Raw genomic sequence first — 26,145 nt, forward strand, 5'->3', positions numbered from 1 at the left:
TACCTGAGCTTGACTGCTTAAAAACAGAAACCACATGTTTCAAAAATGTAGTTAACTGCTCAGCACTCTTGATGTTAGGATTCTTGGCAGAAACATCCTCATGGTTCCAAAGGGGCCCTCTTTTTCTGAAAACAGAGAACAGACATAATGCCCGTGGTTTTCAACTCACATTAACGGTTTTACTCACAGTTACATTAGATGTGCCTTTGCCATGAGAAAGGACTTCACTTAGTGGGCTAAGCCAAATAGCACGTCGCACAGTCGACTACTATTTACGTACTTGAGCATGTGATGGTCTACGGCAAGGAGAGGAAGATCCAGGTTACATGGGATTTGAGTCTTCCATCATTACAGTTGGACTCTCTCAGAGGTGGTAGGAAAGGATGACAGACTTTTACGAAGTGAGAAGAGCACTGGGAACTGCTTATGTGTCATAGGTCACAGCAGTATAATTTGGAGAGGCTAGAATGTATTTAGATTGTAATGCGAAGGAAATAATTTACTAGCTGAAGATCCAGCATAAGTTTAAGAGAGAACAGTTTCCTGTTGACTCTTTCTTTAAAACATCTTTGCGGGCGCCTGGGTGGCTCAGTTGGTTGAGCCTCCGACTTCGGCTCGGGTCACGATCTCGCGGTGTGTGAGTTCGAGCCCCGCGTCGGGCTCTGTGCTAACTGCTCAGAGCCTGGAGCCTGTTTCAGATTCTGTGTCTCCCTCTCTCTCTGACCCTCCCCCATTCATGCTCTGTCTCTCTCTGTCTCAAAAATAAATAAACGTTAAAAAAAAAAAAACCAAAAAAACCCAAAAAACATCTTTGCATTCTCAAGGCTGCCGCCTTGGTTAGTAAGGGTTCAACCCCGTATCACCTCAGGCCCAAAGTGCCCTGAAAACCTCCTTTGTGGTCACGTAGCCACCAGTATCTGACAGGTCTAATTCATCCCGTTCATTGCTCCGAGACTGATTTTCTCAACCTATTTCTTTAATTGTGCTTCTCACCCTTCCCATCCAGCTCCAGGATTTTCAATAACGTCTGCTTTCTTGAAAGATCTGTAGCCTATGGCTGAGGCCTCAGAGCCCTCCAGTTTGACTTCTCCCTGGACTACAAAGTTTTCTCGTCCAGAAACTTTTCCCTCAGCATTACAGTCAGACTGGGTTACTCACCATTTCCAATACTTTATTTCTCAAGCCCCTGATGGTTTCGCTCTCTTGCTGTGGGACACCAGCCCCCCTTCTTTCTCCCCATCCATTTCTTCTATGCTTATGGTGCCTTGCAAAGAGTAGGCTGTCATAAATAAATATTTGACGACTGACTGATAATGTAGCTAATGAAAGTGGAATATGTATTCAGGTAAGACTGTATTCTCTTTGGCTACTTGGTATCCAGACACACTTGAGGTATCCAGACATAGTGGAGGTACCCTCCAGTATAACTGTGTGAGCACAACAGGAGAAAGTCTTTGGAGGCATCCAATTTTCTAAGTATCACCCAATACAAACCTGTGTATTCCCAATCAGTGGCACACGAGAAATCAAAAACAGGGTTCGCTGTAGCTGACAAAAAAGAATGACTTAACACAGGTATGTTGCCAGAATGGTGAGAGCTGTTAACGTTACCTTGAGGTAATGAATTCCATGAGGGTTTTGACTTTTCCATCCTGCTCTACGGAGATGTCGACCTCGTTGAGGAGAGTGGTGTGTAGATGGGAAATGGCAGCGCTGTTATTTCCTAAGCTGATACTAGAAGAGGTAGAACTTGAGCTAAGCCCTGAGTCAGTCATAGGGGAGGGCTGGTAATCAGGTATAAAATCACTAACGCCCGCTGTAAGAGAAAGATGGCCGTCAATACCCAGACATGAAAGGATCTCATACACTATTGAAAGCGTCAAACTATCCTTCCTCACAGGTTATGTGGGACACATGAGGGGATCTGTTGCTGTCAGCTGCTACAAATCAGCACTCCTTCTGCGGGAACCTCATAAGCACCAAATTCCATCAAGTGAGTTTGGGGGGCAAACATTGTCTCCCACAGCCTATTATTAAAACTTAGCTATTTGGGTTTGCTGTGAAGTCTTTTGCTGCCATCTGCTGAAGAAATTTGAAAGTGGCACTTTCCTAATATTTCGGCACATTGCCTCAATGTGTATTAAGTCAGTCTTTTCCACAATGTGAACTGATTTTTCTTATGGAAAGGATTCTATACTTTCCACTTCATTTTACCTGAAGAAGGACAATTTTAAAGTCTTTGTAATATTTATATTATGTCAATTATTAAATTCTTTTTATTACGAATGCCTATAGTCACAAAATGGCAAAAGAAGACTTAAGAACAAACAACAAAAACCAACTATGGAATTTTTAAAAAGATGTTTTAACATAAAAGAGACAGTAAACTTTATTCATATTTTAGCCACATTTTAAAAGGTGCAATGTTTCCTAATAATTGTTTTCTTACTAACCACAGGGTTTTCACTAAAGAACTTTAACCCTGTATCTGACATTACATGATTAGTAAGAAATGTAATTTTATTTCATTTTTTAAAAACAATTATTTTCTAAGTCATCTATTATTAACCTGATGATACAGACAAATGGATAAGAAAGTTAGGGCTATTAGGAAAGAAGAAAATAGAACTTGCAAAGTAAATTAAAAAAGAAAATCACACCAATAGTGAAATAACTTTTATATTAAAGTCTCATTAATTTGGGCCGCATTACTTCCAAATGTATAATTTGGAATTTACTAGACTTAAAAATGCCTAACATTTTAAAGACAGTAAATATAATCAAATGAACAATAAAATGTTAATGTCTTGCTTTGTTCATTTTTCAGATCTTGAGAGCACGAGGAATGTAATACAGGGTCAACATCTTCTCGGTAACTGTGCTCCGTAAGCGAAGCACTGTTTCACTGATCCTCAACCTGCATGTTGAGAACTTAAAATTCTTATGACAAAGAAAGACCCTTACAGGTGATACAGACTCAAATACTCCAAGTTTAATTCTTTTACCAGTTAATGATGTAAATGGTACTTAAAATCATAAAACTACACTTAAAGCCTTTCAACTTTTATTTAGTTGACTTTCTCTGTTACAGTTTCCAAACGAACGAAGCATGATTCCATTGTCAAACTGGACGTTTAAAGCAAATACCTGTGCAAGTGTAATCTAAGTGTGCGGTCTGCTTGACCGTGAGCGCCCTGGGCTCGTTAAACTCCCTGTTCCTGAGCAGGACAGAGGCAACAGCGCGGATGTTACTGCTGGGTCCCGTGACTATTAGCAGGTGCAGGAGCAGGCGCTTACAGTGCTCGTACACCTCGGGGTGGCAGTGGTCAGACCCTGAGAACGACAGTTGGAAATCATCGTCAATGAAGAGAAATCACGAGTACCCTTACCTTCAAATGCATATTTTATTTTATTTTTTAAAATGTTTTATTTATTTTTCAGAGACAGAGAGAGAGGGAGAGAGAGAAAGAGAGACAGAGCGCCAGCAGGGGGTTGGGGCAGAGAGAGAGGGAGACACAGAATCCGAAGCAGGCTCCAGGCTCGGAGCGGTCAGCATACAGCCCAATGTGAGGCTCAAACTCACGGGCTGGAGATCATGACCTGAGCTGAAGTCGGAAGCTCAATTGACTGAGCCACCCAGGCACCTCCCAAATGCATATTTTAAAGAACAGCAGAAAATACAGAAAATATTTTGTACAAGATGATGTACCACACGGTAATTCCTATTGGCCTGGAGTTTGTAACAATAGCCTATTGTCTTACAGTTAGCAGGGGGAATCAAGACAAGTTTTCAATGCATCTTGTGTCTAAAACTTAGAACCTATTAGAAATTATTACTCTGTGACAGAATACTCAATGTAAATGACTTTTTTTAAAGGCAAGCATTTTTTGTGCCTAGCGCACAATGAAAAGTCAGTAGATGTTTGATTACTGAAACATCGAAGTAATAAATGTGCACATCAGGAAAACTTCAGGTAAGATGACTACCTTGACTTTCTTCAGGAAGCCAATCCTACAAGCACGAAAAGTATTGTGATGGATCCCACAGATGGTCCCTATTGTGGACCGTCTGACTATTACAGCTGAAAGTCCACTGTTACTGAGGGCACAGTGGACTCTCAGCTGTAATAATCAGACGGTCCACAATCCCATTCTTTTGAGAAGTACTTGGACCCCATTTTAATTTTCCTTTTACTCTGCAAATTTCCAGTCTGAGAGGTAAGTTAACTTTACTCTTGCTGTGGGTACCGAATTTTTCCTGCTAGACGGTAACTGTGTTTGTGAGCAGTGGAGGGACGACAGGACAAGAACGGGAACGCAAAGAGAAGACCTTTTTGTGGTTACAAGAGAGGCGAGGACGGACTCCCTACTAGACCATGAGAATCCCCGTAAAAAGTGTCATGGGAGTTACGTACCAAACAACGGTTAATAGAAATACCAAAAAACCAGACTGCCTTTAAACTGTCACAGGAGTATAATGTCATGTTGAGTCAGAACCAGTGTTAATTACCTATAAAAATTGCATGAAGAAGAAGATGGAGGTAGCTTCCCCATTCCACCTTCACACTGTGGTCAATGATCAGATCCGTCAAAAGGATCACAGCTATGTTACACCTGTGACAAACGAGACGCCTATTAATGTCGCAGCAGAGTAAACCTGGAGCGAATCTCATGCCAGTTACTTGCAGCCTTTAATATTGTATTTTATGGAAAAATACAACTTCTCAAGAAAAAAAGAGGAAAAGAAATATAGCTGAAGAAACCGTTAAGTGATGGTTCTAGAAAAAAACATTACCTGCTAAGGGCTCCTCAAAGGCAAGGGCCACATTTTCTTCATCTTCAACCCTGACACCTAGCACACCGCTTGCCACAGAGTAGGTGTTCAGTACGTGTTGGTTACATTAATACATTTTGAAAGAATGCCGTAACTATTCTACTGGGATTCTGCTAAGTAAAATTCACTTTAAAGCAACTCCAAACAACAGTGCCTCTAGTACCGCGAGATATTTTTCAGAGGAAGTAACTGGGTCCCAGAAAGGTCAAGTAACTATGCCAGACACCCAGAAAAGCAGCAGCAGACGTAGATTTAACAGTATTAATGGTAAACAGAGGTCTGAGTGTTGAGACTTCTCGAAATCTAGACACATGGATCTGATTTGTCGTAGCATGTCAAGAAAGAAGTGGCTTTTGTTCTGTGTTGTCAGATAGCATAAAGAAAGCTGAAAGTATTAAGCAGCGATTTGGCTCGTATGAAATAGGAATGATGCTGTAGTCCACCTGTGAAGAGGTAATCCAGGTGACGACGTTTCAGGCAAGTAATCCACCAGTGGTGACCAGCAGCCTCCAGCTGGTGGGAAGGGTAGTGGCTCTCCTTGATTATGCTCCATCACTTTCAGTCGCCAATTAGAATAAAGTGGCATTGAATCACCTATCAAAATAAAATGATCTCATTTTCTACACCATCTCTTTTCTGCCAACATACGCAAACGCTAGTAAGACACCAACGATTTACAGCATTGGAAAGTGATACAAAATAACTTCCCACTCTTCGGACATAGGTTTGCTAGGAAGACCTGCGCACAAACACTATCACACTAAGCAAATCAGAGACGGAAAGAGGTATCCATTCGGGCTCTATGCTTTCTATCAAAGCAAAACCGTACTAGCGCTTCATGAAATTTCAGAGTTCACGTCCAAGCCATGAAACCACATTATAGGTCAAGCTGCCTTGTCACCAGGGCCTTCTGGTAAGTTACTCAACTCTAAATTTTCTGAGACAGGGCCAACACAAACCCATCTTAAAAGGAAATCTGCTCTACCGCAGTTGGGGCTGCAGGGTGCAGTGAAAAATGGCATCGGGAGATGTGAATTCTGTGTGACGTGGGTAAGTCACTTAACCTCTCTGGACCTCAGTTCCATCATGTGCAAAACGAGGAGATTGGACCAGATCACCTTCAGGGTTAACTTCCCAGTCTGAAGGCTTTTGCCCTTTTACTCCACTCTACCTCAGTGTTCTAGTGAGACTTGGGTAGATATTCACTTTACCATTAATTGCAAGGGAGAACTTTTCAGTAAAACATAAATCCACAGAAAAAGAGCCAACCTATTTAAAAAAAAAAAAAAAAAAAAAAAAAAAAGCAGGCTGTAGTCAGTGTCTATGATGCTTCTTGAGAACCAATTCTTATGTTCCTGTTGACTCGTCTAGAGGGACCCTGTGCTTTTAAAACAAATTTCCCCCATTCGTGCTTCTCCTCAAAATCAGGACATTTCAGGTTATGCTGGAACACCACTAGTGGCAGTTAAACACTTCTTAAAAACAATTTACCAGAAAAATATATATTTACTAACATTAATATATTAAGAATACACCTCGCCATTGTAGTTATAAAAAACATTTGGAACTTATTACTTTTTTCTTCTTCATAAGATCCTCCAGAGCTGCTACTGTATCGAGATTCTAGTCTGTGATGTTGACGATTTAAGTGACTGTTTAGTCCACTGTAGATGTCTAGGTGCACATAGCTATGGGAATGATCATGGAGTTAGTCACAGTTCATGGAAAAATGGTATTTGTACTTTCGGTTTCACTTTCTATGTTTAAAAAAGAACACAGTACATCAACTATTAACAAAAGTTTACTATGACACACACACACACACACGTTAATTTCCATCTTATAGTTCAAAAGTTTAAGATTTAAAGTCAATTATTTCTACCTTAAGATTTTTCTTAAATGGGGTAGTAATGTTCTGATAAAGCCTATTTTATAAAAAAGATAGGCAGAGTGAGTAGCCATTTAGGAAAGTCTAAAACTGTAAACAACACAAAAAGAGACAGAACATACTCTACCTATTCATCCGTTAGAGCGCGTAAAAGAATCTAGGAAGTCAGCATTTTAATGATGAAATAGGCAATGTGGAAAATTTCCAAAATGGAAATGTATTTCTTCACTAGAATTTTGAAATATACATTCTATGAAATATACATGCCAATGCAGAAGTTATCATTTATTCTGATAATCAGGCTCTGTCAAACCGAAAGGCTAATGAAGAACAAAGGGGTACTTACCTCTCTTCAATATTCTCTTTTATGGGCTTATTATCGGGATTGCCGTCTATGGGAGCTACCATTGTATTGCTACTGGAAGTAGTTCCTGCAATCAGAAATAAGACAGTATCTGTGAACTTAAAGCCTGGGATAACTCAGTAAGAACAAAAGATTGCAAAATTACAGATGTTAAAACTCCACTAAAATGAAAGCAATGTGATTTTTATAAAGGAATGTACTTGGGGCAGTTGGGTGGCTCAGTCAGTTGAGCATCTGACTTCGGCTCAGGTCATGATCTCCCAGTCCATGGGTGTGAGCCCCGCACTGGGCTGTGTGCTGACAGCACAAAGCCTGGAGCCTGCTTTGGATTCTGCGTCTACCCCCCGCCTCTCTCTGCCCCTCCCCCACTCTCACTCTGTGTCTCTCCCTCTCTCTCAAAAATAAACATTAAAAAAATGTTTTTTAAATAAAAAGGAACGTACTCATAACAACCAAGAGGGAAAGGAGAGAGCAGCAACAAAATTTTGGATGGTTGAAAACAAATGGACAAGAAGTAATTAAGCTTTAAGAAGGCTGAATCTTAAGCTGGTCGTGGGGTAAACCAAGAAGCTTCCATATCTATGCTGTTGAACCTCCAAAAGGTTCAGGAATTCATAGCTTTGAGTATCTCTGGGAGTACTCTGAAGGTGTTGCTAAAATGACAGGCTTGGTGGAAAATCTATTTCAGAGGTAATTGGTCCCCAAAATCTATACCCCTTCCTCTTGTAACAGGGTGGCTCCCTGCCTACACTTCCAGAAATCTTTTCTGATAAGAGTAAATCAAAGATTTCTGGACTAGGGCACATAATTACAGCTGAAAGAATAAGAACTTTATTGAGAATAGGGGAATTGAGTGAAAATATACATCTTAAAATTTGAGATTGTATCCCCTTGAAACCTTCTCACCCCATGGGGCTACCAGAAGGCTTAAAGACTACGCTCTGTGTATGTGTGTGTGTTATCTATGGATCAATGTATTTGTACACACATACACACACAGCTCTACACCCTCTCCTTTAGGTAGATGACTAGTAGAGTTTTGTCTGGGGAATCTGATTAGTCATCCAAGAGAAGAGACCTATAGACACTTATATCAATGAAATCATCATACAACAAATGACAAAGTCAATAAGTTCCATATATACCTACAAAACATCCAATCAACTTAAAAAAAATTTTTTTAATGTTTATTATTTTTGAGAGAGAGAGAGCATGAGCAAAGGAGGGGCAGAGAGAGAAGGAGACACAGAATCAGAAGAAGGCTCAGCACAGAGCCCAACATGGGGCTTGAACCCGTGAACTGTGAGATCATGACCTGAGCCAAAGTCAAATGTTCAACGGACTGAGCCACCCAGGTGCCCCCCAATCAACTTTTTAATATTCCACTCTTTATCAAAAGACAGATCTAGAATTGGTTGACTTTTGAGAAAAGCTTTTACTAAGACAAATCAAAACAGAACTATATAATAGGAACTTCTGCTGGGAGAAGAAAACTTCATCAGATAAGGAGGACAGTCCAACCATGAAACATGAATAAGGCGTTCCTAAAAAAAAAAAAACAAAACAAAAAACTAAAGAATAAACTCTTCAGAATTAAAAATATGAAAAGCTTTCAATGGAAGTGTTATTAGAAATCCCTTAGAAAGTAGGACAAAAAGAGCTAAAAGAGCTAAGAGATGAAAATAGATGCCAGAAAATAAACTATAAAAGATTTCTAATTATACAGATGTTATTAACATGACAGAAACATTCAATATAAACCGAGTGACAAATAATTTCATGGAAATGTAATTTAAAATAGTCTCAGTATTATATTGATTTTAATGGAAGTTATTCCCTCAGGGACACAGTTTCTTCAACTTAAAATATTATAATAACTATACCTGTGTGTGTGTGTGTGTGTGTGTGTGTATATATATATATAGATATAGATATATAGATATAGATATATATATATCTATATATATCTATATATATCACTTATATGACTGTATTATATATGCCCAAATAATTATAATATGAAATTACAGAGTAACTCAACAAGTAAGCATTTTCTATATTTAACACACGAATTATATTCATTAAAAAATGCTTGTTGTAGAAGGGGAGGGTGTGCCTGGGTGGCTCGGTTGGTTAAGCATCCGACTCACCGTTTTGTCTCAGGTCATGATTTCGTGGTTCATGAGATCGAGCCCTGCACTGGGCTCTGTGCTGACAACGTGGAGCCTGTTTGGGATTCTCCCTCTCCCTCTCTTTCTGCCCCTCCCCTGCTTTGTTTAGTCTCTCTCTCTCTCTCTCTCTGTCTCAAAATAAATAAACAAACTTAAAAAAAATGCTCGTTGTATCTATATTCCAGTTCCAAATACATATGTAAATACGTTTCCCTCTGTAATATTAAGAATTCTCACACTGTCAAACTTCATCACTCATATGAAGATTTACAAAGTCTTGTCAAGTTAATTACCATACATGACTCATGTTTGCTTTTGTTTTGTTTTTTTTTTTCTTAATTTTAGAGACAGCAAGTGGGGGGGGTGGGCAGAGGGAGAAAAAGAGAGAGAGAGAGAGAGAGAGAGAGAGAGACAGAGACAGAGAGAGGGAGGGAGAGAGAGGAAATCCTAAGCAGGCTTCATGCCCAGCGTGCAGCCCGACGGGGGCGCTGTTATTTTCTCGACGATGTTTAAGGCAAATGCTTGCTAGGGTGAACAGTTATGTCAAGCTTCTCTTTTGAGACCAAGTTACCAGTTTCAAATGGCTTCTCACCTGAGGTGACAGAAGGGATTTTGCAGCTGGAAGTGATGCGGTAATACGGGGGGTTATCCATGTGAGTGACCCCCGAGCTGACGGGGTCGGTCAGCTGCAGTTCCCGCACCAGCTCCTCCAGCAACTGCATTGTTTTGTCTCTACCTAAATAGACAATAACTTTCTTCACCTGTCACCAAAGAAATTGTTTGGAGAAGAAAAAGCAAAAGTTTTATTTCACAAATTGGTCTTGAAACACATTTTAACAGATAAGTTCGACTTTAAATAGTAGGTGAATAAGCACAACTTAAATCTGAACATCAATCAGCAATAGGGCATTAGTCAGCTTTCCAAACACAGTCCCCCCTCCCGGCCCAGTGTTATACTTATGACTGGACATTGTTTAATGGTTCCCACCGTATCTACGACTTCACTATTTTTTTTTTAAGAAAAGAAAAAGCTAATTGCTTTTCTGTAAATCAGTTTCTTTTTAATGGAAAGACTGCAATTAATAATATCATCCCAAATTTCCCGTTATTTTCAGTCAGTCAGACTTCAGACCCAGAATGGAGTTTTTATTCTGCTTTTCCTATGCTCCCTATCTAACCCTGCAGTACAGAGTAGTGATCCACTAGAACTGGACTCCAGACCGCACAGCCTGGACTGCAGTGTAGACACATACTAGCTATGCGATCGGACAGCTACTCTCAATTTTCTCTTCTGCAAAACGGGGGCAGGAGCACCCACTTCATATAGCTCGTTAGGATTATGTAAGATTTAATGAAGCATTTTAAATATGCCTAGCACAGAGTATGAGTTACATAAGTGAAAGCACAGAGTATGAGTCACATAAGTTCTGCGTGTTGGCAATATGCATTACTGAATCGCTTACTAACTGATTGGCCTGTCTCTTTTTCCCTTTGTACTTCAACCCTTGCAACTCAAAACATGTGGTCCGCCGGCACGGGCATCATCCTTGGGAGCTGCTAGAAATACAGAGTCTCAGGCTCCACCCTCCAAGTCAGAACTAGACGCCCCGGTGATTCATCTGCACACAGACAACTGAGAAACTGATTCACAGGAGCCCGGGGGCAAATCTTAAAACGTGTTTTATTATATTATACCAGAATCTTATAATGATTACCCATTGACTTACACACAGCTCTGTATCTCTCCAACCTGCTCTATTTGCTAATTCTCTGTTCCCGGGTTCAGTCACCTCAGACCCTGCCAGGTGCCCTCCTGCCCCTGTGCCTTTAACCTGTCTGACTGTAAGGAACTCCCTCAATCCAGTCAAGTCTTCAAGCCCCAGCCCCGCCCCGACTCCACTGCCTTCTCCACAAAGCTTTCCCAACCTTTCACAAACAGATCTGGGTTGGAATCCACTCTACTAAGTGACAGAGCTAAATGGCTGTGTGGCATTGGGGAAGCGACTCTTCTCTCTGCCCTGTTTTATTCACATGTAAAACTGCAGTAATCTTAGCAAACTCAGATCCATTCTGAGAATTAAATGAAACAGTGTCGATGAGGTACCTGTACCCTGCCTGGTCTATAATAAGTGATTAAGAAGAGATAATTAAGAAATTATCATTGTCATCAAAAAGTTCCTTTTAAGTTTCTGGCAAATGGTTATCCCCTGAATTTCATCTTGGCTTCTTGGGAGTTATAACTTCATGCCTGTTTCTTCTTCCAGCCCAATTCACTCATTCATCCATCCAATTTATGGGTGGCGTCTATGTGCCAGGCACTGTTCCAGGCTCTGGGAAGACAGCAATGAACCACACAGACAAAATTCCTGCTCTTGAGGAGAATCTACTGGACTGATGGAGGCAAAAGCAATGAGGCAAATAGGTAAAATATATGTTTGATGATAAGAAGTGCTGGGAAAATCAAGCAAGCAGGGAAAGGAAAAAGAGAGTAGGGGTCGGGACAGGGCATCTGCAGTCTTGGACAGGATGACCAGCAAGGGCCTCAATGAGAATGGACATCTAAGGAAAGACCTGAAGGAGGTGAGGGAGTGAGCAATGTGGCTACGTAGGGAAAGTGCAGAGGCCCCAAGGTGGGAGTGCCAGAGAGCAGGGCAGCAAGGATGTCAGCAGGGCCTGGGGCAGGGGGTCTGGGGGAGAACATGAGGAGATGAGCTCAGAGAGATACGTGAGACCCTGTAACCTTCTACCGCACACCCACCCTTCTCTGAGTGCTTCTCAATGAACATCAATCCTGTGGCATGCCTTAAGAACGCTTTCAGTAACCGAGTTAACTTGGGAGATGTCAGGCGGAGCAAAGCTAGGAAATGGTTTGTGTAAAGTAGGACCTGGAAGAACTTTTACAGCAACATTCTGCGAGCTGTTCTGCAGAGCTTTCCCCTCTAGAAGGTAAACACTGTGACATTCTTCATCACCTCTCTCGCATTACGCTTTCCCTTGCTCCTGGAAGCCGTCGGCACCCTTCTATAGGCCCTGAGCTCTCACTCACCGTTCTGCTCTCGTATCCAGCTCCTGCCTAGCAGAAAGTGCAAACATCCCCCATTCTGTGGTCTCCCTTCAATATCACTTCCTCTCGAGGATCATCTCCAGTCCTCTCAGAGAGCTGCGGTTCCCCGGTTATTCACGTTTATTCTGCAATTTTCCTTTGTAGCCCTTATCAAGACCGTACTTTATCAACTTACTGGTCCATTCATTAAATAAATTAGGTGAAAGTTCAAAGAATAAAATCTCCACCACCCACTGGATTGAAATGCCTGGAACCTAGAAGAGAACCTGGCAATATGCATTATTGAATCGCCTGTCATAAAGGCTAGATGATATTGGCTGAATGAAGCAATGAATAAAATGCATGCGCTATTTCCTGGCGGGGTCCTCACTGTGGCCCCCTGCTTTGCCTCTGCTGGTCTACTACTGCCCACCCTCTGCTACAATAAGAAACCAGGTAAATATTATTAAGCACAATTTTTTTTTAATGAACCTGAATACATACGTAAGGCAAGAGGCTTGGTTCACTATTCACTCCGCAAATGCTGATCAGAAAGTGCAAAATTATTTTCAGGTTTTTTGGCCAGCCATCTGCAAGTGTGGTCCACACGTTCTCCACCTCCGACCAGGCCAGCTCATCACCATACTAGATGCAGGATACACAACACACACTTCAGTGATGACTGCTTGTTAAACACCAAACTTGTCAGAGCACGAAACATTAGAAAATGATGATTTCATACACAGCTTGAATCTTTTCCATACTCCAGAGGAACAATCATTTCTTCCAACAAATACAAACATAAACATCATTAACCATATATGATTTTGTCTCCTCCCCCGAAAACCTATTTTATATCTAATGAGAAGTGCTCTGAATAAAGGAGTTTATAAAGCGTATCTGGTTATCACAGGATTGCCTAATCTTTCCATCTATTTCTAACCTTTTTTACTCCTCTTAACTCAATAATCCTGTGCAGCAACCGCTAACACAAGCTCCATTTTACCTTTGCTGTCATGTACATTAGGTTGTTCAAAACCATCGCAGTGGCTTGTGGGGACCCCCAGCCTTCTCCTCGCAACCAGCGCCTGCTCGTCACCATAAGTTCTCGGTCTTTTAAGGAGTCGTCTTCCTCTTCATTGTGTCGCCTCGCTGTGGGCAAAGGTTTTAAATCTACCAACTCGATGTTGTTCATCCACGGTAACAGGTAGTGTAGCATTACTTGCCTCCCAGCAGGGTGAGCCGTCTGAATTCTCTGGCTTATCTCTGTAATTAAAAACAAGCCAAAAGAGGGAAACACCGGTATCATTTCAGTTTCCTCTGATTTGTCATTAATGTCCACGACTCATTCTTCGAGAAGAAGAAGCCAAGATTTTATTTTTTACTTTTGACAATTATGAGTGCTGTTTCTCCTGTTAATAAATTTCACCTCAATGACATCATAAAGAAAATTAACAACTAACAAAAATCAGATCCTACTTTTATATAAAATACTTTTGGTGGCTCTGACATATAAATGCTTATGCATTATTGGTGGGGCTATAAAACGGTGCGACCACTAGGGTAAACAGTATGGCAGCTCCTTGAAAAGTTAAAACTAGAACTACCATATTATCCAGCAACCCCACTTCTGTGTATATATATATATATATATATATATATATATATATCTCCAGAAGAACTGAAAGCAGGGTCTCAAAGAGATATTTGCATACCCACGTTCATAGCAGCACTATTCACAACAGTCAAGAGGTGAAAGCAATCCAAATGTCCACTGACAAGTAGATGGATAAACAAAATGTGTTATGTATATATACATATATGTGTATATACACACATATATGTATATATACACATATATATGTGTGTGTATACACATATATGTATATATACATAACACATTGTATACACACATTGTATATACATTGTATATACATATATGTATACACACATACACATATATGTATACATACATATATGCACACACATACATATATGTATACATATATGTATATATACACATATGTGTGTGTGCACACACACACATATATTCATTCTTGCAATGGAAGAATTCCTTCCTTAAAGAAGAAGGGAATTCTGTTGTGCCACAACATGAATGAACCTTGGGGTAATTATGCTAAGTGAAACAAAAACACAAACGCTAAATAATTCTTTTTATGGGAGAGATCTAAAATAATCAATTTCATAGAAATAGAAAGTACAATGGTGGTTAGCAGGAGGTAGGGAGTAGGGGCAAAAGGGAAGTTCTTTAGTGGCTATAGAGTTTCAGCTCGACAGGGTGAAAAATTTCTAGAGATCAATTTCACAACAATGTAAACATACCGAACACTACTGAACTACATACATCTAAAATGATTCCTACGGTAAATTTTATGATGTCTTTTTACCTCAGTAAATATATACATGTAATTAGAAGATAAAAGACAGTCTTTTTACATAGATTACTTTAAACTGACCCATGAAAAATCTCCATATTTTGGTTCTATATAGGGGAGACTCCTATGATGTACTTGTTACTTTCACATTCATCTCATTTAATGATGGTAATAAATCTGTGAGGTAGACAGAGTCTAAGTAATCTGCCTAAGTCAGAAATGTATCGCATGCCAAAAGATTCAAACACAAGGTTGATTCCAAAGCCCATATGCCTTTATACACAGCTAAATTTCCAAAAGTCACTTTAAATAAACATCTTCTTTCTCCTTGGCCCCCCCTTTTGCCCACCAGGCCTTGGTAGTTATTTACTCATTAAAAGGAGTAAATATAGGGGCACCTGGGTGGCTCAGTAGGTTGGGTGTCTGACTTCAGCTCAGGTCATTGTATCAAAGTTATGGAGTTCGAGCTCCATATTGGGCTCTCTGCTGTCAGTGCAGAGCCTGCTTTGGATTCTCTCTCTTTCTCTCTCTCTCTCAAAAATAAATATTTTTTACAAAAGCAGTAAATACAGAAGTGTAGTGATTTGGAACCTGGCTCTGGAACTGCACACACATGGGTCTGAATCCCAGTTCTACCACAAACAAGCTGCTTGGCCTAGGGCCAACCTGTCAACCTCTGATCCTCGATTTATTACTGTGTAAGAAGAGGGTGACAAAAGCAGATGCCTCATGGGATTACTGTGCACATTCAAAATAGTGCCAATCAAGTGCTCAGTCCCATGCTTTCTGGTTATAACCAGAACTATTCAGAAATTACAATAATCCTTCCTATTAATACATTAATGTTAGTGCCTCCGGTATGAAATGAAAGCCCTGGAGCTCTCAAAGTAGTTGAAGGAAGAGGTCGGACTCGGGGGAGAGGTGGTGTGTGTGGGAGCTGGGGCCACAGCAACAGCAATGGCCTCCCTCAGGGAGACAGGGTCTCTTGAGAAGGAGGCCTGGGATGGAACTCTGGGAACGCGATGACTTCAGATAGAAGAAAAGAATCCACCAAAAGTGACAGAAAAGGAATACCTCACAGAAGGAAAACTAGGAAATATTAAATTTCTAGAAATCACGAGAGGTCAGAATGTTAAAAAATGGAAGGTGACTAACATTAATTGCTGGGCAAAGTAGCAAACAGATTGAAGACCAGAAGCTAGTGATTAGATTCAGCAGTGGGAAAGCCTTCAATAAGTTTACAAAGAGGAAACTCAAGCCAACGGAGTCTTAAGGCTATTTATGAAGATGCATGAGGGTGGAGGGCATGATAAAAGTGGATGCAGACACTCAAGGCAAGGTAAAGGGGCAGGAGATGGGTTAGAGGTGGCTGTACAGGGGCGCCCGGGTGGCTCAGTCGGTTGAGCGTCTGACTTCGGCTCAGGTCATGATCTCGCGGCTCATGAGTTCGAGCCCCGTGTCGGGCTCTGTGCTGGCAGCTCAGAGCCTGGAGCCTGCTTCTGCCTGTGTCTCCCTCTCTCTCTCTCTCTCTCTCTGCCCCTAACCCACTCGCTTTCTGTCTCTGTCTCTCTCAAAAATAAATAAACATTAAAAAAAAAATTAATTAAGAAGAAGTGGGTGTATAGGAGGAAAACGATGGGAAGAGCAAGGGTGGGAAGGGCCAGGGAGGGGACAACATTTAAAGATTTCTGCAAGTGGTCCAGAGAGAGGAAGGGGCGGGACCCTCAAATTTCAAAGTGGGCAAAGTTTACATTGACAGCTGTACTCTACAACCCCTAAGAAACACTGTGCTCATCTTGCCTTGGAAACAATCAGAGTGAAAACTGCACTGAGTAGGTTTACAGGCTATATTTTGGTTTAGAATAAACCATTTTAAGCAAAGCAGTTATAATTAACCAATCCTACTGACAAGGGCGTCTGATAATAGAACTGAAGGAAAAGGGACAAGGTGACTGAGCTGTGGGCATGGTCTACACTCATATCAGCTGCCATCCCGACCCATTTCTGAAGCTCTGAGACTCCGCTGGACTGTTCTGCTCTCTGTGTAGGAGCCCTGAGAAGAAGGCCAGCAGCAGCATCAGTGGCCATGGCGGTCACTGCTTTGCACCGATGACCACGCACACTGATCCTGAAAGGGCTGTCAGGACTGCGAGAGTTACGGAAAAGGAAGGGCTCGGTCACTGCCATCTACCGGTACAAACCAAACAGGCAAACCACTTTAAGATTGAATGTTACAGGAATTTAAATCGTTTTCCCCCCTCCCCCCAGTCAGGTCAGTGAGGGATGGGGAATATTTCCACTACTGAAATGGAGGCTGTGGAAAGATGCCCAAAGAAGGTGAAGGTCACCATGTCCTGACTAAATGAAAGAAAGGGTCCACAGGAGAACTTTCTAATCCCCTGGATGTCCGTTTTGGTGCCTGTCCAATTCTCAGACTAAAATAAGATCTTGTTACAAGTGAAAAGTAGAAAAACCAGGTAAGTGTTCGGTGTTAAAATTAACTCTTTGGTGAAAATTCAAGAACTACAGGAGAACTTGCAATAGTGTCCACTGGGCAGAAGGTTAAACTAGATTTTAAACAAAAATTGTCCTAAAGCTGAGTCTTGGCAGATCCAGATAGAGAGCACATCTTGCCTGACACATAGTCCCTCTGTTTTAGACGCCCACGGCAGGAACAGTTGTTGACCCCAAGGAAAGGAAACTGAACCAGAAAGCAATGTGGGATCCTAAGCGATAGTTTTGCTTAAGGCACTGCAGGCCCTTTCCCTATGATTACAGGTTTTCCTTAAAGAAAGAAACCTGGATCTCTGCCCGTTTTTATTATTAATGACAGACCAATGCACAAGTTATATACTAGAAGACTCAGGAAGTTCTGTGTCTACCAAAGAAATGTTTTTATTTATTTCTATTTTTAAATCATATTTCTTTAATTTTTAAAATGTAGTATTTATTTTGAGAGAAACAGAGACAATGCAAGTGAGGGAGGGGCAGAGAGAGGGAGAGAGAAAGAGGGAGAGGGAAAGGAAAAGGGAGACGGAGAGGGAATCCCAAGCAGGCTCCATGCTGCCAGCACAGAGCCTGACACAGGGCTTGAACTCATGAAACCATAAGATCATGACCTGAGCCAAAACCAAGAGTCAGACGCTTAACCAACTGAGCCACCCAGGCCCAGCTATTTCTTTATTTTGAAAGCGAGTGGGACGGAACACAGGAGGGGCAGACACAGAGGGAGACAGAGAGAATACCAAGCAGGTTCCATATTGCCAGTGCAGAACCCGATGTGGGGCTCAATCTCACATACCATGAGATCACGATCTGAGCTGAAATCAAGTGTCAGTCACTTAACTGACTGAGCCACCCAGGTACCCCTATTTTTATTTTTTTTTTAATGTTTATTTATTTATTTTGAGAGAGAGAAAGAGGGAGAGAGAAAGAACGTGCGTGTATGCAAGGTGGGGAGGGGCAGATACAGAGAATTCTAACCACACTCTGTGCTATCAGTGCAGAGCCCAACACAAGGCTCAATCTCACAAACTGTGAGATCATAAGATGAGCCAAAATCAAGAGTCAGAAGCTTAACTGACTGAGCCACACACAGGTGCCACAAGAAATATTTTAATTTAATTATTTTCTTTAAAGCTCATGTTTTTGAGAGAGAGAAAGGGTGCACATGCACACAAGCAGAGGAGGGGCAGAGAAAGAGGGACAGAATCCCAAGCAGGCTCTGCACCATCAGCGGGCAGCCCGCTGTGGGGCTTAATCCCGGGAATTGCAAGGTTATGATCTGAGATGAAATCAACAGTCTGATGCTTGGGGCACCTGGGTGGCTCAGTCAGCTAAGCATCCGACTTCAGCTCAGGTCATGATCTCGTGGTTTGTGAATTCAAGCTCCACGTCAAGCTCTGTGCTGACAGCATCCTGCTTTGGATTCTGTGTCTCCCTCTCTCTCTGACCCTCCCTCCACTCACATTCTCTTTCTCTCTCTCTCTCTCTCTCTCTGTCTCCAAAATAAACATAAAAAAAAGAAGTCTGATGCTCCACCAACTGAGCCACCCAGGCACCCCCCAAACATGTTTTTAAATTGCATGTGAAGCCCCTCTTTTTTTTTTTTTTTCCACTTTTTGCAAGGCAAAGAAGAAAGGAAGGCAAAGTGAGAAGCCTGGAAAGACTTCATTAATAAGAAATTTACATATCATGAGGGGATTAGTATTAAGAGTTCTTATTAAAGAAAAAACACTCTCACATAAAGGCATGTTTTATTTTAGGGGTGTCTGGCTGGCTCAGTCAGAGGAGTGTGCGATTCTTGATCTCGGGGTCACGAGTTTGAGCCCCACATGTGGTGTACAGATAAATAAAGAAAGAAAACTTTAAAGACATGTTTTGTTTTGATTCAACCTCAAATTTCATTTATGTAAAATGTCCTAAAAGTACCTATTTAGAAACGATTCCTAATGAAAACCCACTAACCAGTTCAATGATCATACCTGAGAACATGGCGAGAGTTAGCTCAGGATAAGCCCTTGCTAACTCCTCGGATAACTGATAATACGAAACAGAATACAGGTGCGGCAGAGGAGACAGCTGGCTAAGTACTCCATCTGTTCTCTGAACTTCCAACTTGTGAGCATAGCGAAACATCTTCGGTTCCAGGATCTGCAGGAATGTAGAGTAAAGATTTCATGAGTCCTCTAAATTTCAGCTATAATTGAAAAATAAAATCTCACAAGAATTATTCCAGCTTAAAAATAATATAGGTATGTATATTGAAAGTATTCCAGATGTTACTTTTTTTTTTCTTTTTTCTTTTTTTAGCATTTATTTATTTTTGAGAGAGAGAGAGAAAGAGCGTGAGTGGGGGAGGGACAGAAAGAGGGGGAGACACAGAATCTGAAGCAGGCTCCAGGCTCTGAGCTGTCAGCACACAGCCTGACACGAGGCTTGAACCCACAAGCCGTAAGATCATGACCTGAGCCAAAGTCAGATGCTTAACCGACTGAGCCACCTAGGCGCCCCAAGATGTTAATTTCTAATTCCTAGAAATGTCTGCAAATGCTCTGTAATTGTTTACAAGGCTTTATATTCCTTGAGCTTAATGCCAACGGTTTGAGGCAGTAGCAGTCTGAAAATGACTTAAGCAACTTACTATACCATTACTTGAAGAAAATTTACCACTTCCCAGTTCAAAAACAGGATTATACGAAACATGTATAAGTGAAAAAAAATCTTCAAATAGATCTTGGTTACATACAGATCAAATAAGGAATATGATTTAAAAATTCTTTAACATTACACTATATAGAGAGTGATACCACTGACCTTTCTTCCTAATTAATTAAGACATTAGGGTGTAATTCCTGAGATGGTCACAACCACCATCAATACCACTTTGAGCCCTCTGGAAAAATCAGCATCTAATTGAATCTCATCCTTGGTTAAAAGAGAAAAATCTCACCCTATTAACAATTAGATATTGTATGATGATGGAATATCCATGCTTGGGAAGTAAACTTTCTATGTTATTTTTCTTGGTCTAATAAAGAAAAATTATACAAGGTCATCAAAGAAGAGCTAATTACTTTTTACTTCGTTCTCAAAAAATCATTTGGCTCACATTATTCTTATCTGGCAGGTCCTGACCACTCAATTTGTGTAAGTACTTGCACACATATGGGCACATACAGGTGCATGTGTGGGAGTATATATGTGACCCCTTTGTAATACACTTCTGAACAGTCTGTATTATTTGTAGACTTAAGTGACCCATATTATCTTTGTCTTCTATTTGTAATGATAATCAGGAATTGATACCATGTCTCCCCACTGAAAATAAAGCTGAATATTTATAGACTTTCAAGGCAAGAATAGATAGCAATGCTTCATGAAATCCTCAATAAGAAATATTTTAACTATGGGCGCCTGGGTGGCTCAGCTGGTTAAGCCTCGGACTCTTGATCTCCACTCCAGCCCTGTGTTGGGCTCTGCGTGGACAGTGTGGAGCTTGCTTGAGATTCTCTCTCTCCTTTTCTCTCTGCCCATCCCCTGCTTGCACTCTCTCTCTCTCAAAAATAAATAAATAAACTTAAAAATTATTTTAACTAATATTTGCTTACATACCTGTAAAAGTTGCATAGCAACCTCATAGATGCTTCGAGAAGAATCAGCTGCTTTAAACAGGATCAGATTCAGGAGCATCACTGTATCACACTGATAATCCCTAGGGACAAATTTTACATGTTAGGTAAATGTTTAGAGGCTTTCACACCATTAATAAATATGATACACAAAGGGCGGAGCTGCAGACATGCAGCTTTTAAAGCAATGAAGTGACTAGGGGTTTGTTTTCAAGGCAAAAGGTACAACAGATGCATGGTGATCGTTATTCTTATTTTGGTTACATTTCATTAGAGCTCAGGGAAGCAAAACACTGGTTTCTTAGTATTTTTCTTTAAAAAAAAAAAAAAAGCTAAATAAAATATGGAAGCCAGTATCTAGAGTACCTGTTCTGGAATACATTAGCTATGGCTTTAAAGCAGCCAGCTGCCACTCTCTTGGAACCAGTGTAACATCGGTCCACAGCCCAGTACATCAGGTTGCTCTGATCCGGGTTCAGCTCCAGCAGTAATGTAACTGCTTCACAGCCCAACTGATGAACCTAAAGAAAGGCCACAAGATTGCCCGGGAGAAAGAAATTTATATAACTACTTCCCCATATTTTTATTCAAATCACACAGTATATATATTTATTGTATTTAAGCACAAATCTCAGTCTCCTTTTGTTCAACCTCTTCTCATTTTATTTAGCCAAAAGGAAACAAATGACATGGATAAACTATACTTTTTCCACAAGACTCTGCGTAGTACAATTCTCTCCTCCAGCAGAGCCCTAAAGGCGGCTGATGAATATGCACAGTGATTCAGTGCTTTCAGAAAAGTGAGTTATTAACCTCTCCAGTTATTTTTATCAAGCTTTATTCTTGTCTGGGATAACCTAATAGAAAAATTATTCTGAGGGGAAAAAAATGTAAGTTCTATTTTAAATTGTGAAGTCTGTGCATGTACAGCAGGAGAATAAAGAATAGGGAAGACAAGAAAGATTAATTGGGGAGTGGTCAAAAAAAGGAAATTAAGCATAACAAATAACACGTATTTCTTCCATGGAGCTCAATGTATTCTATATTAATATACTTTAGATTTAGAACCCTATTGTGAGATATATGTATACACTACTATATTAACCCTATAATAATTAACATTATTTAAGTAATAAATAAGAATTAGAAAATTGTTAAATTGTTGCATCCTATTTAATTTTATATAATATGCTTTTTGTTTATATTCTAATCTGTCTCCTATTAAAAAAAAAAAAGATTGGTTTTCAGTGGGTCATAGTGTAACTCCAAATAATGCAGTGCCATTTATTATGAAATCTTAAAGGAACTGTCATAATTACCTTTTTGTCCAGAGAGTCCAAAATGTTATCCAACCATTTGTACAAATAGCCATCTGATGAAAGTCCTACATTATCTGCAACAGGGCCACAACATAGTACAGCAGACATAGCCTTCAAACAATAATATTAGAATTACATTTAAAACATTTAAGAGGTTATATGTTGGCTGTTTAATGTGAAGAGGCAGGATATTTTTATTCATGCTTATGTGGCCACAATCCCTTTAATTCTTTACAAAGAAAAGCGTAATAGTAATTTTTGAAACTAAGTAATTTATTATGAGTAGTAAGTGAATGGATGATATCAAATTAGGCATGGAGTTTGAACAGTACTGGAAGAGAAGAGGGGGGAAAAAGACGAAGAAAAAGTACTTAAGGAAAAAGAAGCAATTCTCAGTTCTTTAAGAAAATAGTGTTTAAATTTTGGGTGGATTCTGTAACTTCTTTGCGTTGTATTTTATGCATTTAAATAAGCATACAGTATAAATGTTTTCATACAGCAGGCAAATATTTATTCTAATGTTCTCAAGGTACTAAGAAGAAATCTATCCTCTTTACAATACTAGGCAATGAGAGACAAAAAAATTTACACTCTTCACGTAAGAAAAAAGAAAGCAGATTTCTAAGTAAATACCTTTAGGGCACAGTACTGATGTCTGTTAATTTGCATATTTCTGTCACTGTATCTGTCCAAGGGTGTAAACATGATGCTGAAAGGGCCTGCCCAGTGACTGAACAGCATAAACAGACTGTGACGAAGGCTCTGTTGAGGGAAGATACTTCTTCTCTGGTGCACTGTAAATAAAAAATAGATGGGAAAACAATGATTCCCATTTCCCTTTATTTTAATGTGCACGCCAACTTATTTGGCATTGAACATGCAATATTATAAAAAAGAAAGCAGAAGTTTTTATCTTAAACTGCCAAAAACCTCCTCCGTGGCAGAAATCATTTCCACATACGCAAGTCACAGGAACAGGGCTGATCAGACTATGACACCACGCAGCATAGCGTTGTGAGAGATTCAGGACCTGCAAGCACGATTTCAAGGGAGGTACGAGGACCCTGCCTCTCTCCCTGGCTGTTGCTGCTTACACGGTAAGCGGGGCCGAGACATCAACATGAACACAACTCTGGATCTCGGTTCAATGTCAAGTGAAATCTTTGGACGAGATAAGTTGTTTTTAAGCTGTATGTTTTTAGCAGCACAGCTGTCTTTGTCAAAGAATCAAGAATCCTTACATGGAATCTTGATACACAAAACAGACAAAGGAGGGGCTGATCTACTTGAACTCAGGGGTAAGGCCTAGAGTCCAAACCCATTCTGCTGCCTCTTGCTGCTGGCAGCAGAGGAAAAACGACACAGTTTGAAAACGACTGGTTGAGATGATCTCCGCGGATTCTCTCCACGTTAAAATTGCATCTACAAATTCTCAGTGTCAATCCTTGTTGAAGAAACCCAACAGTATCTTAATGAACCAATCTGGAAGTTGTAGGAAAATGTTTAGTAATGGACTAAATTCTATCTTTATGTTAATGGGCTTCAGATCAGAAAAGTTAGAGGGAAAGAATGCTCTTTCCCTCTAACTGGCATCATTTCCTCTAAAGTTCCAAATAGGGCTCCTGCACTTGAAATTAAGATACCTAAGAAATGTTTACTGGACCCTCTTATAAAATACAGCCCATGCTCTTACTTTAAAAGCCAACTGTTTGCATGTATTTTTAAAGCTAACAAAATTATTCTTTTTCAGAAAGAAAAGGAAAAAAAATTGTATTTACATTTATACCAAAGGCTACAGTCACATTTTTATGTCTTATACTTGTACAGAATTTATGGCTTTTTAAAACGTAATTGCATAAATTAATATTTCTAGTGCCTAAACCACTATCTGCCATTTGGTAGGTACTCAACAATAGGTACACTGACCTGAAAGGAACCAATCAATAACACTGCATCTTTGGTATATTTTGTAACTGCAGACTACACCCTTCTTCCATTACTCAAAAGTATCTTGTTAATTCTATTCTCATTACTATTTCTTTTTGCTTACTACACCTAGAACAAGTCTGTCTAAAGAAGCTTATCCGAGGGGCACCTGAGTGGCTCAGTCAGTTAAGCGTCCGACTTTGGCCCCGGTCATGATTTCATGGCTCATGAGTTCGAGGCCTACTTCAGGCTCTATGCTGACAGCTCAGAGCCTGGAGCCTACTTCGGATTCTGTGTCTCCTTCTGTCTCTGCCCCCCCCCCCCCCCGCCGGCTTGCACTCTGTCTCTCTCTCCTTCAAAAATAAATAAACATTAAAAAAATTTTTTTTAAATAAAAGAATAGAATTTTTAAAAATAAAAATAATAGAAGAATATTCTATTGACTTCTTAAATTTTTGTTAGTGTCTTATCATTAAAAATCTAGTTGGGGTTGTTTTTTGATTTCTACTCACACCACTAATTGAAAGCTAAAACAAACGCTTGCCATCCATGTTATGCTGACATATTTTCCACTATGTTTTAGCTGCTTTAGCACCTGAGACTGCAAACCCTCATGGGAAGAAAATATATGACGGTCGCTTAATAATTCAATAATGTTTTAAGAAACTGAAAATAGGGGTGCCTGGGTGGCTCAGTCAGTTAAGCATCCGACTTCGGCTCAGGTCATGATCTCACAGTTCGTGAGTTCGAGCCCCTTATCGGGCTCTGTGCTGCCAGCTTAGAGCTTGGAGCCTGCTTCAAATTCTGTGTGTCCCTCTCTCTCTGCTCCTCCCCCACTCATGCTCTGTCTCTCTCTCCTTCAAAAATAAATAAAAACATTAAAAAAAAATTAAAAAAAAAAAAAAGAAACTGAAAATAATTACCTGGAACATTCTGAATGATATTCGCCACTAAGGCACTAAAATGGCATCGTATATCCTTCAGTGTGTCAGAGTCTTTCTCATTTTCTGCTTCCAGGAGTTGTCGCGTTAAATCTACATATTCCAATAAAGTGTTGTTGAGGAAATGTGTTTCATTATCAAGGCCACCACTTGCACTGAAAATATTGGGAAAAAAAAAAAAAGAAAATGTGATTTTAAATTATAATTTCAATCAAAATAAATTCCTAGTAATCAAACCAGAATAATACACAGTAGACCCTTAAACGATGGGGGGGCTTGGGGTACCCACTCACACCACTCCAGTCAAAAATCTGTATATATCTTTTAACTCCACAAAACTTAGCAATTAATAGCCTATTGTTGGCTGGAAACCTTGCCGATAACATAAACTGTTGATGAACATATATATTGCATGTCATACACACTATGTACTGTATTCTTGCAATAAAGACAGAGAAAATGAAATCCTAAGAGAAAACACATTTATTTACTGTACTGTTAAAATTCACATACAAGTGGGCCTGTGCAGCTCGAATCTATGTTCAAGGATCAACTAACTGTGTATTAAACTTGGCATGGTCATTGGGGCGCCTGGGTGGCTCGGTCGGTTAAGCGTCCGACTTCGGCTCAGGTCATGATCTCACGGTCTGTGGGTTCCAGCCCCGCGTCGGGCTCTGTGCTGACAGCTCAGAGCCTGGAGCCTGTTTCAGATTCTGTGTCTCCCTCTCTCTCTGCCCCTCCCCTGTTCATGCTCTGTCTCTCTCTGTCTCAAAAATAAATAAACGTTAAAAAAAAAAAAATTAAAAAAAAAAAAAACAAAAAACTTGGCATGGTCATGATGGTGTGCAGCTTAATATACAAAAATTAGGGGCGCCTGGGTGGCGCAGTCGGTTAAGCGTCCGACATCAGCCAGGTCACGATCTCGCGGTCTGTGAGTTCGAGCCCCGCGTCAGGCTCTGGGCTGATGGCTCGGAGCCTGGAGCCTGTTTCCGATTCTGTGTCTCCCTCTCTCTCTGCTCCTCCCCCGTTCATGCTCTGTCTCTCTCGTTGAAAAAAAAATTAAAAAAAAAAATATACAAAAATTAAATGAACATGATTTTGGCTTACAAATATGAGACAGATTGTGCTTTTT

General features: G+C 40.3%; 1 protein-coding gene across 13 annotated transcripts in view; it reads right to left on the minus strand.

The window, feature by feature from the left end:
• FRYL (FRY like transcription coactivator) overlaps positions 1–26,145 on the minus strand; it is a 267,113-nt gene that overhangs the window by 52,314 nt on the left and 188,654 nt on the right. For all 13 annotated transcript variants that reach the window (XM_078446126.2, XM_078446130.2, XM_078446129.2 and 10 more), the window contains 16 exons: positions 24,996–25,168; positions 22,780–22,940; positions 22,147–22,257; positions 21,194–21,348; positions 20,811–20,910; positions 19,181–19,349; positions 13,307–13,566; positions 12,805–12,945; positions 9,850–10,018; positions 7,069–7,153; positions 6,410–6,522; positions 5,278–5,428; positions 4,511–4,614; positions 3,148–3,333; positions 1,612–1,816; positions 4–125 (listed from right to left, as the gene is read on the minus strand). In XM_078446126.2, coding sequence (XP_078302252.1) covers positions 4–125; positions 1,612–1,816; positions 3,148–3,333; positions 4,511–4,614; positions 5,278–5,428; positions 6,410–6,522; positions 7,069–7,153; positions 9,850–10,018; positions 12,805–12,945; positions 13,307–13,566; positions 19,181–19,349; positions 20,811–20,910; positions 21,194–21,348; positions 22,147–22,257; positions 22,780–22,940; positions 24,996–25,168 — 2,405 coding nt within the window. The remainder of the gene's footprint in view (positions 1–3; positions 126–1,611; positions 1,817–3,147; positions 3,334–4,510; positions 4,615–5,277; positions 5,429–6,409; positions 6,523–7,068; positions 7,154–9,849; positions 10,019–12,804; positions 12,946–13,306; positions 13,567–19,180; positions 19,350–20,810; positions 20,911–21,193; positions 21,349–22,146; positions 22,258–22,779; positions 22,941–24,995; positions 25,169–26,145) is intronic.

This window comes from Panthera onca, chromosome B1, assembly GCF_046562875.1.
Source record: "Panthera onca isolate mPanOnc1 chromosome B1, mPanOnc1 haplotype 2, whole genome shotgun sequence".
In the NCBI taxonomy this organism is placed as follows: domain Eukaryota; kingdom Metazoa; phylum Chordata; class Mammalia; order Carnivora; family Felidae; genus Panthera; species Panthera onca.